Source organism: Lolium perenne, chromosome 2 (genome assembly GCF_019359855.2).
Source record: "Lolium perenne isolate Kyuss_39 chromosome 2, Kyuss_2.0, whole genome shotgun sequence".
Lineage (NCBI taxonomy): Eukaryota > Viridiplantae > Streptophyta > Magnoliopsida > Poales > Poaceae > Lolium > Lolium perenne.
In genome coordinates, this window is record NC_067245.2 from 4974290 (window position 1) to 4989410 (window position 15121).

The 15121-nt window shown below is 48.5% G+C and overlaps 2 protein-coding genes, 1 long non-coding RNA gene and 1 pseudogene across 3 annotated transcripts in view; 3 read left to right on the forward strand and 1 right to left on the reverse strand.

Moving 5' to 3' along the window:
- The window catches only part of LOC139835942 (uncharacterized), a 155796-nt gene that overhangs the window by 60999 nt on the left and 79676 nt on the right, over positions 1 to 15121 (reverse strand). The window lies entirely within an intron of this gene.
- LOC127330981 (uncharacterized) lies at positions 4548 to 6194 on the forward strand. The gene is made up of 2 exons (XR_007869485.2): positions 4548 to 4837; positions 5775 to 6194. It is a non-coding gene; the product is annotated as an uncharacterized lncRNA (long non-coding RNA).
- On the forward strand, positions 10904 to 11859 carry LOC139835379 (glyoxylate/hydroxypyruvate reductase HPR3-like; annotated as a pseudogene).
- On the forward strand, positions 12125 to 12511 carry LOC139835380 (glyoxylate/hydroxypyruvate reductase HPR3-like). The gene has a single exon (XM_071825221.1). It carries the CDS (start codon positions 12125 to 12127, stop codon positions 12509 to 12511), a length of 387 nt encoding a protein of 128 aa, XP_071681322.1.

A 15121-nucleotide genomic window follows, 5' to 3' on the forward strand; every position in this document is an offset into this window, starting at 1 on the left:
GCCAGTAGTTTGGTCTAGTGTTTTCTTGGGGTGCCGTTCTATGGAGGAGATTGCGTTGCATCGGAATAATTTGCCTCTGCTCTTTCTCCATCTCGGCGTCGCTCTAACCGGTGACGCTGAGGGCGTGGTTCGGTCTTCTCGCCGGTCTTTGGATCTGGCGAGATTCGTGTCTGGCGATTGGCGTTCGGCACTCTCGTGGGTGACGGTTGCGTTGGTTGCTGCAGTTATGTCTGGCATCTTGCAGTTGGGTGTGAGGATGACTAGCGGCGGGCTGCTTTTTCTTCTTCGATCGAGTCCGAAGAAGATGACGGTGTTGGGATCTGGTGACCACGGGAAGATCCCGCCGACGTGCCACAAAGTCTCGGGCTCGTCCTCTACGTCGACCCGGTTCATCGGCTCAAAAGCATCATTGAATGCGATGGTGCTCTCCCGCATCTAGGTGTGGTGGTTGTTCGCCTCTTTTTCCAGCGCTACCATGGTGGCGGTGGAGTAAGATGGACGATGTTTCGGCGAGACACAGGTTTCTCCAAGGGTGAACTTGTAGTTTTACTTCTTGTGAGTTTTCTTGTGCAAAGTTGCTTGATGCAAATATTTGTCTTGTGTGGTGACCATATGTGTAATCTCTGTAAACAGATTGTCTAATGATATATATGGTTACATCAAAAAAAAAAAGTCATCGGTTGTTGTTGTTGTTGTGTTGGGTAGAGGTGAAGGTGGGATTTTCTGAATTTTTTTACTCTCTCGGGATTAATACTTGCCCAAAACACATCCATGATTAATTAAAAACCATGACTACTTACTCCATGGAAATTGTGCCGCCACCCAACCATTGTGCCGATCGACGGCCGATCTTCCTTATTTACGGCGTGCGTGGCAAGCCCTTGGTTAAATATTATGAGTTCACATCACCGATCCGTGGCATTGAGCATATCAGTCATCGGTTTGTTGCTGGTTTGAACAGATCCAGTCATCCAGATCATTTGACTTCTCCAAATCAGAAATTTCCGCTCCAAAATCATTTTTTCATTGCGGACTTGAGTACATAAAATCACAGGTACATGTTTTAATCTCAGAAGAAAATGACTTGCACGTAGGTTCTCAAGTGTGTATAGATACATCATGATGCCCCTACCGGTACCCCATGTCACCATGCTATGTTTTCTATTCACAAAGAGAGCATGCATCAACTACACTCTACGGATATGCATAGAGAAACTATTTGGCGCTTACATCAGCTCCATCCTCCGACTTAACGTGTATGCATGGCACCGATGACGACTCAACCTACCTAACACAACCACGTAAACCCCTTGTCCTAGCGAGGCAATGTCAACCCATCTCATATTCCCGATGGACATGATGGCACTCAAACCACAATGCGATTCCACCGCTGGGAAGAGATTGTACATACTACTAGGAAACAAGCAAGGAGACCAATTGGAAGGGATGGTCGTATGGAGTCCGACTCGTCAGCCCTGTCTACAACGTTCGACATGTAGAGGTAAATCAATAAGATCCAGAAAAAGGTACAAGGTATCACAAAACTGAGATGATTCCTTAAGTGGAAATACTAAGCTCTAGAAGCATGTTCCTCTAAGAAACCTCGTGGCGCCGAAGACATGAAGACCACTAGAAAGAACATATGTGGGACTGGTTAGACACCGAGAGGCGTCTCTCCCATGACCGGAAGGCAGATGATAGACGGGACTACCTACCAACACAAAAGTCTCACGGGAGCAGAGGGGGGAGGGGCTCAATCAACGATACGGTGGAAGATCGGGCACGGGTGCGTTTTTTTACTCACCTTAATCCCTTTGTCTAATGTAAAATCTTGAAGACTCGACAAAGCGTTTTTTATTCATAGATTGAACCCTATACCTAACCCAACACCTAAATTACCCTAGATAGCCACAAACCTTAGACCGAAACCCTAGACTTGAACCCTTCACATAACATTTGATCTAAAGTCTTCACCTAAACATCATGGCCTTGCCAAAAATAGTCCATCATCAAACATAAGTCATCACGGCCCGCATGCAGGACATGCAATTTTTTTTTTGCTTCTATAATCTCATTATTTTTGAAATTTGGGCTGCCATGCTACGGATTATAACGTGATGATCTATCGTGAAATGGTAAATAAGGGCGAGGACGAGCGAACATCTCAAGAAGCTAACATAGGACCAATTCTAATGATATGATCACTCGTGAACCATGGTCGCCGCCTAGATAAGTTTACTAAGGTTATTATTTAGGCAAACTCATAATAAAAATATGATCAAACGCCAGTAAGCATATTATTACTTCAAATAATCAAGAATTTACCCATTTCAGGGGGCGGAGGGGTTTGGGTGGGAACGGGAGTCAAGAAGATTACTCTGACACCGCTGGATTTGGTCCCCTTTTCAATGCCCAATCAAAACATGGATACCTTATTATTACTCCATAAAACCATAAATTTAATTAATCCGTGGGATTTTTTACGGTGATTTGTGAGTAATCAAACAACAAGAAAATTACGATTGGCTTAGTTTTGGGGTGGGTCCGCGTGAGCATGCTACTTGATCATTCCCAAAGAAAATAATGATGATGATTAAAGGAGGGGCGCAGTCACGCGTGAGTAAATCGGAGCACCTCCCTATGCGGAGTATATTAAATCCATGGTTAACTGCGCGGTTGCACATTTGATGTTGCTCAACAGAAATACCATATAAAGCATACACTGGCAATGACATGGATTGAAGCCTAATATTGTATAGTAGACCATAGAAATTTAACAACTTAAGGTTCCGCAAACTTCGACCTACATACTAATGTTGTATAAACCAACGTGAGCTACCATTAGTCCACCCTTATGAAATACTAAGTAGAGTTTAAGCCTCATGAGATTTGAACGCGAAAATCCAAAAATAATTAATTTCATAATTTCTGAAATGTGTCTCATATTATAATCAGCTCCAAGAAAACAGCTCAAATTCAAGCTATATATACATGAAGAAACAACACAAAATTTGAGGAATACCCCACAGACGGGGACGGCGGATCCAGCTCCGCACCTTGGCTCGCTTGGCCTCCTTGTTGGGCTAGCTCGATGTGGCTGGGCCAGCCACATCAGGGGGCACAAGCATGGCGGGGAGGCGGTGTGGATGCTCCTGGAAGCCCCTCATTTGTGGGGTGTTTCCCGCTTGCCAGGAAGACGTGAAACAGAGACGGCGTCCCTCCCGATGGCGGAAGGCATGCCAGTGGTGCTGGATCGATGGGAACAGAGAGGCGGTAGCGGTCTTGGGTGGCACTTGAAATGATAAGACCAGAGATGTAGTATCGCTGTGGTGGGTAGAGGTGAGGGTGGCTACTTTCCCACAACACGTCGATGATTAATTACAGTCATAACTACTTACTCCACGGAAATTGTGCCGCCGCCCAACCATTGTACCAATCTGTGGCCCATCCTCCTTGTTTACAACGCATCGCATGTGCTTGATTGAATTTGAAGAGTTCATGTCATCGATCCATCACATGGAGCATCCCTGATTTGGACAACAAGATCTTCCTCTCGGCCCCAAATCCGAAATTTCTGCTCAAATTTACATCAAGGGCTTTGAGTACTTAGAGCATCTCCACTCGTCTCCCCGACGAGACCCCCGAACGACGTTTTTTTTCCATCCGGACGGCGAAATTCGGTCCAGTCGCGCCGACATTGGTCTCCTCAGATTCCCTTAGCAGAACCATCAACCACCTAGGCAACAGCCTTGGCATGTCCACCACTATGGTGATCCGGCCCTTAGATCGCTCATAGTGGAGAGTAACTTAGACTAGTAACATATGCCATTTTACGAGTCTAAGTTACTACCTCCATAGTGGGTAGTAACTTAGATGTGGTGTCATGCAATATGCATTAATTATGTTATAGACTCATATTGCTTTGAGATGTGTGATGTTATGGTAACATAGCTAGTTACCACCCCACTCTCTTTCTTCATTTATTGGTATGCCATGTCACCAAAATGCCTTGATATGTGTGATGTTACCACCTATGTTACCCCCACTATGAGCAGTCTTATAGTAGATCTTGTACTCGATGATCCTACACACATTTTCACCCATGACAAAGGCCACGACATGGACATAGCTAGGGACCGTGAGCAACATATCGGGAGGAACAATTAGGTTGATTAATTAGCAGTATACCACGTCTCGGGAGCCAAGGGGACCAGCTTAGGTGGATTAATTAGCATTATACCACGTCTCGGAAATCAAGGAGACATCACAACTTAGTAGTATTTAGTAGGTTGATTAAATACGGCTATATATGGTGGAAACAGGTAGGAGCAGCTGCACTTGACTCTCCCGAAACCGAAACTGAAGCACACGCAAATCTCGCTCGCCCGCTTCTCGCTCTCCCACACCCGACTCACCGCCCCATCTCGCCGGACGCCGGCTACCGCCTCTCGCCATCCGCCATCCCTGCCCACCGGTCCCTCCCCTACCTGCATGGACGCCGCCGCCGCAGCCTCTCGTCTCCGCAACCTCGCCCAGCTCCGCTCTCCAGCCTCGCCGGCTACCAGCCGCCCCCACTTCCCCACCGTCCGGCGCCGCCCTGAGTGGTCGTCGCCATGCCGGCATCGAGGATGCCGCGTGCCAGGCCCTTGCCTCCGCCGTTCCGTGCTCGTGCCCTTCACCGTCGGGTGCCTCAACCCCCTGACCCGAATCCTCATTCTCCCCATTCTGAAAATAAAAATCACTTCTTTCTTGTGCAGGCAGCCGGAGAAGCGAGGCGGGATGCGATGCTGATGGTCGCCGCCGTGCGCGGGGTGCAGTGGTAGGAAGACGTACCTAGGTGAGACTAATTCGTCGATCCGCTGTCTAGAATCGTCGCCGAAGTATCTTTTTTTTTTTTTGGAGAAACAGATCAATTCTATAGTGGTTGTGACATTTTTTGGTTGCACACAGATGCAAATCACATATGTGTGAACATTCTGTACATGTATACTTTTGAGCAGTTGAGAATGGAGATTTCGTTCCCATGGCCTGATGCTAATTATAGTATATGTTAATCATGCTAGTATTGGGTTTGTAGCTGCAGGAAAAAATTTGGGTGAAGAAATGCGATTACTTGTCACGTTTTTTTGTTTCACATCGGTGCAGATAGGTGCTATGTGAACATTCTGAGAAAGGACATTTAGTTGCTATATGGTTTGCTTCTTGCTACTGTATTAACCATGTAATTTCTGGTAAGAAGTAATGTAAATTGTTGGCACACCTTCAGTTGCATATCGATGCAAACCAGTTCTATCTGAACCTTCTTTACATGTATAGTTTGAGCAATTTAGAAAGGAAAGTTAATAGCTATGGTCTGTTCTGATTAGTATATTAACCATGTAGTTTTTGGTATGTTCAGACTTAATGTGTATGCATGTGTTAAGAGTTCATCCACCTGTAGTTCTTGTAATTGGTTTGACACTGTTTAGTTAAACAAAATTAGCATGTTGGAGAGTGAACTTGAAATGAATGGATCTTACTGTTTATGTGTGTATGCAACTCTACCTGGATGAAATCTGTGGTGTCATGAGTACAAGTTAGTCTCCAGCATATATGATACGAGTATGTTGAGAAAGGTAGTGTGTTGGCGTGTATGTGTTGTAACATTGTACTATCTTGATTATTTATTCTGGTATTGAACATGTATATCTTTTATACTTTTGGGCTTGCCTAAAATTCTTTGGGCATGAATTTTGTATGTTTTTCCTAATCAGCACGTTTTGGCTTGTCTATAGTTTTTTTTCATGGCCAGGGAGATGGGGATATCACACCATCTGCCACTCAAGTTCCGCATTGGCGGATGTGGCGTACTGTTGATGTTGCTGGAGAGGCCGCCGCCGCTGGCCCTCTGCTACTCCGTGTGGATGACCAGACCTTCCTGGAGCATGAGGTGTCCAGGAAGTATGGGTTCCAGGCAATCTCATTATCTCTAGCGTGTCGTGGCTGTGTTTGCATATTGCCATGCCCTTGTTTCTTGGTATGGTTACTGCAGTTCGTAAACCGTGTCGGTAGCCTGTAGCTGCTGTGCTATTTCTAAAGTTGTTTTGTTTCCTTAAATTATTTGGCTATTGTTTCATGAAGTTGAAGAAATTTTGTTCTTGTTAAGATCTGGTGATGTGGGGGTAATAGAACCTCCTCACCTAGTTCTCTTTCAAGTATTTGCTATTGTTTTTTTTTTTTTGGGAATAGTTCCATGTGTAGCACAGAAGCAATAATTTGATGATCTGTACATGTAGTGCTGTAGTGCTAGCCATGCATATTACTAGAAAGTTTATGTGTGTTTTGTGCATAACCTAGCTGGCCATGTATATTCACAATACTGTTGTTGACCACACTTGTTTGTCTATTTCAGCAAGGCCTCAAAGTCTAGTAGTGCTTCCATGAGGTGCCCCGGTTCCCACGGTTCAGGCAGATATTGAACCTGTTGTTTGGTTGACTTGATGAAGCTTAAATGTGGGCAGAAAGTGGAGCTTTTAATTTGGAGCTGATCTGGACAACTAGTTCAACAAAGTACTCCAGCTTAAACCTGACTTGTGTATTATTAAATCTGGTGGACTTGATCATAAATGAGAAATCTGCTTCGCCTCGCGTCTGGGAGAAACGCAGCAATGAATGAATTTGTGCGTAGTACTAGAGTAGTAGTACGATGGAGTAATGGAATTTGTTTTGATTAGTAATTTGGTCAGCTGGACGTGCATCGTGAAATGCAAACGTAATTTAATTAGGATCGTACGGAGGAGATCTCGCGCGCGCGTGAAATGCAAACGCAATGTAATTCACGGCCGGAGGAGACGAGGCGGTCAAACTTTTGTTGGAAGGAAGAATCGCAACGCTGGCGGGCGGGCGGGTATTAATTATTGCTCGAGAAAAGAAAAGAAAATAGAAAAAGAAAGAGGGAGCGGAGGCGTGTTTAGGCAGGCGCCGATCCAACTTGTTTTAATTTTCCACGCAAGCGCCGAAGCGGACCGTGGCGGGGTGGGGCCGGGCACGTCGATCGCGCGGCCAAGAGGTGGAGCCAGCGCGCGATGGAGCTGGGGACGGTACTTTGGATCGACCCGCACCTCCTCCATTTCCTTGATATAATTACAGAGATTTTCTTACAAGAGTAAGTATATATAGTGGAGTATTATAATTTATAATGGACGCGCTTTAATCATGGCACCGTTAACGACAAGCACGTCCACCACCTCGGACCAACGACGCCTCGCCGTGTCATCCGCAGGTGTAAGCACGACCGACACCACCACCTCCTCATCGTCGTGGGCTCCGATGGCGTCGACGTTCGCAGCAATGTAGAAGAAGCCGTTTAGCTTGTACGGAGGAGCGCGATTGTGCTTCGACAGGACGAGCGAGCCCAGGAAGCGGGGTTCGTCGTGCGTGCTGTCGAGCTCCCTGTCCTCGCCTTCCGGCGTATTCAGCCACACCATGGCGGACACCTCGCCGGGGAATTCCGATTCGAACTCCAGCTCGACGTACAGCAGCTCGTCCAGTCCGTTCCTGCTCTTGCCCATGGATTCCTTGAGCATGGCAATGGCGGAACTGGAGAGATGAGAGAGAAGAGCGGCGCAGCGAAGGGGGAGAATGAGGACGAAGGGGCGATTTTATAGAGATGAACCGATTCGTCGCACCGTTGGATGAAAGGAAAATGCATCTTACGCCTTACGCGTGTCAATAAGGGTACAATCGTCTTTTCGGCAAGAAGTTACTGGACAGAAGTTACTGCGCGCGTGCCGGTAATTGCGGAGGACATGTGTCCCCCACTTGCGCAACGTGTCGACCGTGCAGAACTTTGGACCCACACTTCGTTGACGTGACAGAGCCGTGGTTTTCAAGGAGGTGGTCGTGGCTATCGTAGCAATGATATCATCATGAAGGAAAATATCGGGTGGTTCTATCAAATATAGCGACAAATAAAACAACGAGTGAGCTAACTAGAAAAGCATCGGGAGCTTGTGATCAAATACAAAGCATTTGGTCACACGTCGGGTTACTTTATCAGAAATATGGTTCATATTTCTGATAAGAGGGAGAGGTGGAAAAAGAAAATATCGAGTTGATACAAGATAAAAACAAAATTGAGCCTACAAACAAGTACAAGTACTTGCCTGTAGCCTCGGGGGCTACTCCCATCGGGAGCGCTGGTCGCGCACCCGATAAAAATGAAAAAGATGGGAAGCTGACAATATAGCGACAAAACAGCAAAAATGTGAGCCTACAACCAAGTACAAGCACTTGGCTGTAGCCTCGGGGGCTACTCCAATCGGGAGCGCTGGTCGCGCACCCGATGAAATATGAGGAGTGATTTTGTACATCTTCGAGTTAAAACATAACTCTTCATATACTCCCATCGGGAGGTCAAGATAATACGACATCATATGACTCGAATAAATATGCCATTCCACCAGCCGGAAAAGGCACTCGACAATATATTCTCAGAGCGCGTCCGTTGCGAAAAAATCTCTGAATGCCGTAATATTTTACGAAGGTAAGTCACCGGGATCTGTCCTGTGTGGCGTGGTATCGCACCTGAATGCGCTCTGCTACTTTTTTCCGTATCAACAGATGCGAAGAAAAATCCTAACGGACGCGTTAGGTACCTGATAAAACATGACTAGAATTTGGATCATGGTAAGACCTTAAGCGGCACATGTCGAATTACGCCAGTATACCGGGGTCGAGTCCAGGGATTTGACCTTGAAGTAGGTTCTTGCGGGATTGCCACGAGAGCGCTTAATCGGTACCGATCCGTTAGATGAACCAGCCCCATTTACCATTATCCCCGCACAATATATAATTATTTTATGAAGATTGTCTAGTAACTCGAAGAAATGGTGTGTTAATTATAATGACGGAGATTTTACTCGATTCTACGATTCAAGCAAAATCTCGGGGGCTACTGACATAGACATCCCCAATGGGCCTGCCGAAGAAGGTACCCGGGGTTTACTGAAGGCCCATGACCCAAGATTACGAAGCCCGGAAGCCCAATAAAGCGTCGATATGGAAGTTAGAGATATATTAGGAATAGAGACTTGTATTATACGGGACGAACTCAAAGAGTCTCCCGCTGTTTGTAACTTGTATGTCACGAAACCCTCGGCTCCACCTCCTATATAAGGGGGAGTCGAGGGAGAAAGAAAGGATCGATTCATTGTCAACACAACCCTAGTTTTTAGCAGTCGAGCACCTTTTCGGCTGAAACCTTCGAGATCTACTTGCCCTCTACTTTCCGCGAAACCCTAGTCTACAACTTGTAGGCATTGACAAGTTAGAACCTTATCACTCGGAGTTTGTAACTTGTACGACATTTAAATCCCTCGGCTCTACCTCCTATATAAAGGGGAGCCGAGGGGAGAGAGAGGGATCGATTCATTGTGAACACAGCCACCGTAATTCTAGTCGAAACACCTTTGTCGGCTGAACCTTCGAGATCTACTTGCCCTCTACTTCTTACGAAACCCTAAGTCAACAATCCGTAGGCATTGACAAGTTAATACCTTGTCAACCGGTGATGCAACAATCATCGATGATGATGATTCAAGTGACGAAGGCAAGAAGAGAAGCTCCACTCCTCACTCTCTCAACAATGGGCGGATGAATGTGCTTGGTAGGAAGACCACCAAAGATATGAAGGGAAAGAAGGCCGGAGATGATGACATTGCCATTGCTATAGAAAGGATTGCAAATGCAAGGTTGCAAGCAAATGAAGATAGGAAGGTGGCAAGAAACTTGGAGAAAGAGGCTATGGATGCTATGGAGGCTCGGAGAGCCGCATTGGAGAAGAGGCTTGCCACCAACGAGGAGAGGAAGTTGGCTTTGGAGGAGAAGAGGCAAGCCAACGAGGAGCATCTACGCCTAGTGGAGGAGGAGAGGAAGTTTTTCTTGATGGATACTTCCCATATGGATGAAAGGCAAAAGGCAAAAGGAGTATGCCAACCTTGCTCGCGACGAAGTGTTGGCCAAGAAGAGATTGTTGGTAGCCAACATGAACACACCCACGGCCGGCATGTTTGGAGGAGGCATGCCCATGTTTGGAGGAGGTATGGGAGGACTGACCGGCATGGGAGGCATGCCCGCCATGGGAGGCTTTGGAGGCATGGCCGGCATGGGAGAAACAAGCTATGGAGGAGTCTTCGGAGGGACTATGGGAGGCTCGGTGAGTGGTGTGTATGGGACTATGGGAGCACCACCTGGAGGATTCGTGGCCTCCATGGATCCTACTATTTCTCCTTCAACCCAGGATGACGATGAAGAAGAAGGAAAAGAAGGTGATGACTTGGAAAATGCGGAAGTGTGAGATGCATTTGTGATATGCAAATTGTGTGTTGCACTTTGTGTCCATTTGAACCATATGTTGTGTGTCGTTGTTGAACTACGTCATGTTGCGTGTCGTTCTTGAACTATGTGATGTGTGTTGCACTTTGTGTCCATTTGAACTATGGTAGATCATTTGTTTCATGATTTATATGTAAGTGCTTGATCTTGTTGAATGAATAGTAGTGTAGAAAGTTGTTTTTCGCGCCCGCACGCTCTGTATTTTGGCGCGTCCGGCGGAGGAACTTTTTACCGCCCGAGCACGCGCTGCAATTTTGATACGTCTGGCGGGGCAAATTTCAGTGCAGGACGCGCTATACGTTTACATCGCGGCGGAAGCGACGTTTAGCGCGCCAAAATTTAGTGCGCGTGTTGGAGATGCTGGTAGGAAATGGAATGATATACGGAGTACTATGTTAGCCATTCGGTCGCACTCTACAGATAGATAGCGACGCCGCATCCGAATTTCGCATCCGCCAATGCCGTCCGTGCTCGTGCTCTGCCGCCTGAAGCCGGACGTTCTCGCTGACCTCGCCGGCCGCTTCCGCCTCTCGACTCCTGTGCCTCGCCGCTCCCACCGGACGCCTTCCTCGTCGCCGCGGCCGCCGACGATGATCCGCGCGCGGCCGTCGTCCTGTGCAGCGGCGTCGTCCGCATCGACGCGGCGTTTCGGACGCGTCCCGTCGCTGGGCTGCATCGTGTCCGTAAGCGCCGGCCTCAACCAGGTCGACCTCCCCGAGTGCGCGCGCCGCGGCGTCGCCGTCGCCAACGCCGCGGGGATATACTCCGCCGACGTCGCCGACTACGCCGTCGGCCTCCTCATCGACGTGCTCCGCGGCGTCTCCGCGGGCGACCGCTTCCTCCGGCGCCGCGGCGAGTGCCTCCTCCCCCTCGTCGGATCCAGCCTCCGCGGGAAGCGCGTCGGGATCATCGGCCTCGGCAGCATCGGATCAGGGATCGCGAGGCGGCTCCAAGCATTCGGATGCGTCGTCTCGTACCACTCCCGGCGGCAGAAACACGACACCTCCTACACCTACCACCCCACGATCCTCGACCTCGCCGCGAGCTCCGACGTGCTCGTGGTGGCGTGCGCGCTGACCGCCGAGACACGGCACGTGGTGGACAGGGTCGTGCTGGACGCGCCGGGAGCGGCGGCGTGCTGGTGAACGTGGCGCGCGGGGCGAACGTGGACGAGGCGGAGCTGGTGAGGGCGCTGGCGGAGGGCAGGATCGCCGGCGCCGGGCTGGAGGTGTTCGAGGACGAGCCCAACGTGCCGGCGCAACTGCTGGGCATGGACAACGTGGTCTTGACGCATCACCAGGCCGCGTTCACCCCGGAGGCCATGGCCGACCTCGACCGCCTCGTGGTCGGCAACCTCGAGGCCTTCTTCGCCGGCTCGCCGCTGCTGACACCCGCCCTTGTCTTCCACTAATCGTGCCGAAGTCGTCAACACAAAACATGAACTTGGAGTCGAAATAGTCGTGAGTTTTTTTACCCTGGGTTTGGGAAAGAAAACTAGCTCATATGTATACTTCTCTGCCCGTGTTCTTCAGATCTTGATCTTCTTGCGTGCTGAAATGTTTGGATCACTAACATTAATTTCTAGCGCGCTTGATGTCGTTTTCTAGTTACAGAGCACTGTGTGTACTCCACCACAGATCATGTCTGCTGGTGGCTTTACTGTCTCGATCTGTCCCTCTAAACATTTCAAGGCAAACAAATTGCTTCTCGACGGACCGACGGACTGATTGCAAAGATTTCAATGGATAACATGAGGCCACCGCCACCGTCCAGCGACGAGAGGCCGCTGGTGCTCCTAGCGCAGCCGCTCTTCCCGGAGTTCGCCGCCGCGCTCGCCGGCCGCTTCCGGTTCGCTTTGGCAGCTGACGCGGCGGACACCGCCGAGGGGAGGGTGCTGCTCGTGGGGTTAAAGCCTGTCACGGACGAGCACCTGGCCGGGTTCCCGGCGCTCGAGCTCGTGGTGGGCATCTCTGTGGGCGTCGACCACGTCGATCTTGCCGCCTGCAGGCGCCGTGGGCTCAGCGTGACTAACGCTGGTGCCGCGTTCGCCGTCGGTCTCGTCGTCACCGTGTTCCGTAGGGTGGCTGCTGCCTGGGACCAGGCGACCAGGCGACCAGGAAAAATTAATATACACTGAAGACCAGGCGACGTATGATTCCTCTCATTAACAGTATAGTGTTCGATTTCCATGTTGCTCTAGAGAACTCTAGAAAATACAGATTTTAAGATTTTATTGGTTTAAAGGAAAAAAGTGAAGGAATACCATATACCTATGTAGTCGTCCTACTGTAACTACTCATCCCAAGGATCCAAGAAAATTAGAAATTGTGATTTTTCTTTTGTTTGGTCACAGCTTCAAAGAAAAAAGTGGAGAATTTTATATGCCCCCCTAGACCTTTGTTTTGAAATTTCATGCACGAAAATGAGACAAAGTCTTTCATGACATAATAGTATCATCAACATACTTTATCGGATTTGTCGGAAATTAGGCGTCCGGTTTTTATTATGTTTAAGTCATCTCTTCAGCTATTGATTTGCCTCATGATTCGGGGTGATATGACATTTGCAAGTTGGTTGCAACTAAGATTTTTGTAGTTGCAAGATTGCAACTGAGATTTTCCTTGTTACAAGTTGGTTGCTACTGAGATTTTACTAATTGCAAGTGGATTGTGACTGAGAAAAAAATATCCACACCATTGAATTCTCTTTAAGATTCGTGTTGAACTATGAGTTGCAACTAGGTTGTAACTAAGAATTAGTGACGTCGTGTGACTGAGATTTAGTTAAGTCTAAGTCACCTAATTAAGATCTAGACGTGCCCATACTTTATATGTGATTTGACTTTAATTTGACGTGTGTTTGCAAGTTTTCATCCTATGAACCAAACACCTAGCCCCACCATAATTTTACCATCATTGATACTTTGTTTTGCACAAGCATTCCTATAACATGTCTCTATTTTTTAATTTCTATATTTAAAAAATCAGCCAACTAAGGAGATGCTTTTGTCATTGTATAGAAAAGAGAGGCTGATGTGAGTTTGGCGTTTTAGTGCTCGCGCAGTAGCAATTATTTTCTTTGAAAAGAAAATCAAAAACCACATTTTGAGGTTTGAAAATATTATGAACAAATCGAGATGTAGTCAATGATGTGTTGTACGTGTGCGCAAAATATGAACGCGAAATACTTTGTATTTTGCACGCTAAAGGAACACATCATTGGCTACATCTATAATATTTTTCCCGTTTGATAGTTTAAAGAGGATCGAAAATTAAGTTAGTTCTAGATCGACTTTAGAACCGCTAGATTTGTATCGCCCTAGAAATTCCAAACGGGAGAGAGGAGACAGAGTGCTAAACCCAGGGCAGGTTAACTATTTGCGCAAAGTGCATTACCATGATGCGGAAGACCGCTCATTTCCCCCTCCCCTGCTCTTGCTCAACTACACTTGCCTTGAGAAGCTCCCTTCTCTGACCGGACCGCCGACGGTCGCTCCGCCGGTTTAGTTGGCCGGAGTTGGTCTTGGTTTGGCATCGGAGTAGCTTTGGCGATCTTCGGCCGACATGGTGCGCATCTTCAACCTCCGTTTCGGAGGCTCTTCTCTGTTTCTGCTACTGGAGCTCGACCCTTCTTCGTCACCAAGTTGTGTGTCCCCGGTGGCTTAGAGGCGTCTAGTGGCGACTGATCTTCGTTAGAAGGAGGTGCTTGAACACTCTGCTATTGATCCTCGGCGGCGACGCCTTGAGGATGCCGCCGAGCTGTGGCAGAGACACCATAGGACTTGATTGCTTTCTTCTTTCTTTCTAGGGGTGTTTTGTGAATATTGAGGCCTTATCTTCAATACTAGGTTCTTTAGGGCGAGATTTATTTTGGGTCTCCTTGTAATTTATACGTGCGAGGTGCTTTTTGAATGAAAGATCCACCGGGGTCTTCTAGACCCCTCATTTGGTTAAAGTTTTACCATGATGCTACCCTTTCTTCTTTCTTTGATTTGTGTACTCCTACGTGCTAGGACGGCATCTAAGGGCATCTCCAACGGGACGACGCAAAGGGACGCTGAACGACCGTTTGCGTCCGCCGGGCCGAAAAATGTGTCTAGTACCACCTACAGCGGGGCGACGCATAGTGACCGGGCCGTCCGCGCGGAAAGTGTCCGCGTTCGTTGCATCCGGGCCCGATCGGCAGTGACTAGGTAACCAAAATATTTCTTCATTACTATTGATTGGCCAAAAGATTGGCCAAAAGAACCATTTTTACAGAGATGGTTAGTCGAGTTAACCTAAAACTACAATGGCCGTACCTACTCGCCGTTGCGCGGCCTACCACGACATGGGTTAATCACAGTCGCGTGGCCTACTACGTACCTACTCGCCGTTGCGCGGCCTACCACGACATGGGTTAATCACAGTCGCGTGGCCTACTACTGGCCGCCGGAGGGGCTAGCGCCGTCGTCGAAGCGGGAGTGCTTCACGCCATCCGCGCGCAGCGCACGCCGGCGATCGGACATCTCGTCCTGCTGCCTGCGGCGTTCGATGGCCTCGGCCAGAGAGGAGTCCCACATGACTCTCTTGGCCATAGAGTTGGCCGCCGCCACCTGAGCCGCCGCCTCGTCCGCCTGGGCCGCCTGCAACGCCGACAACTGGGCGTGGAAGCGGCCCCTGTCCCTAGCCGCCTCCGCCACTGCTTCGTCCCTGGAGGCGATGGCGCCTGCCAGCTCCCGGTTCTCCTGCTCGACCCGAGCGGAAGA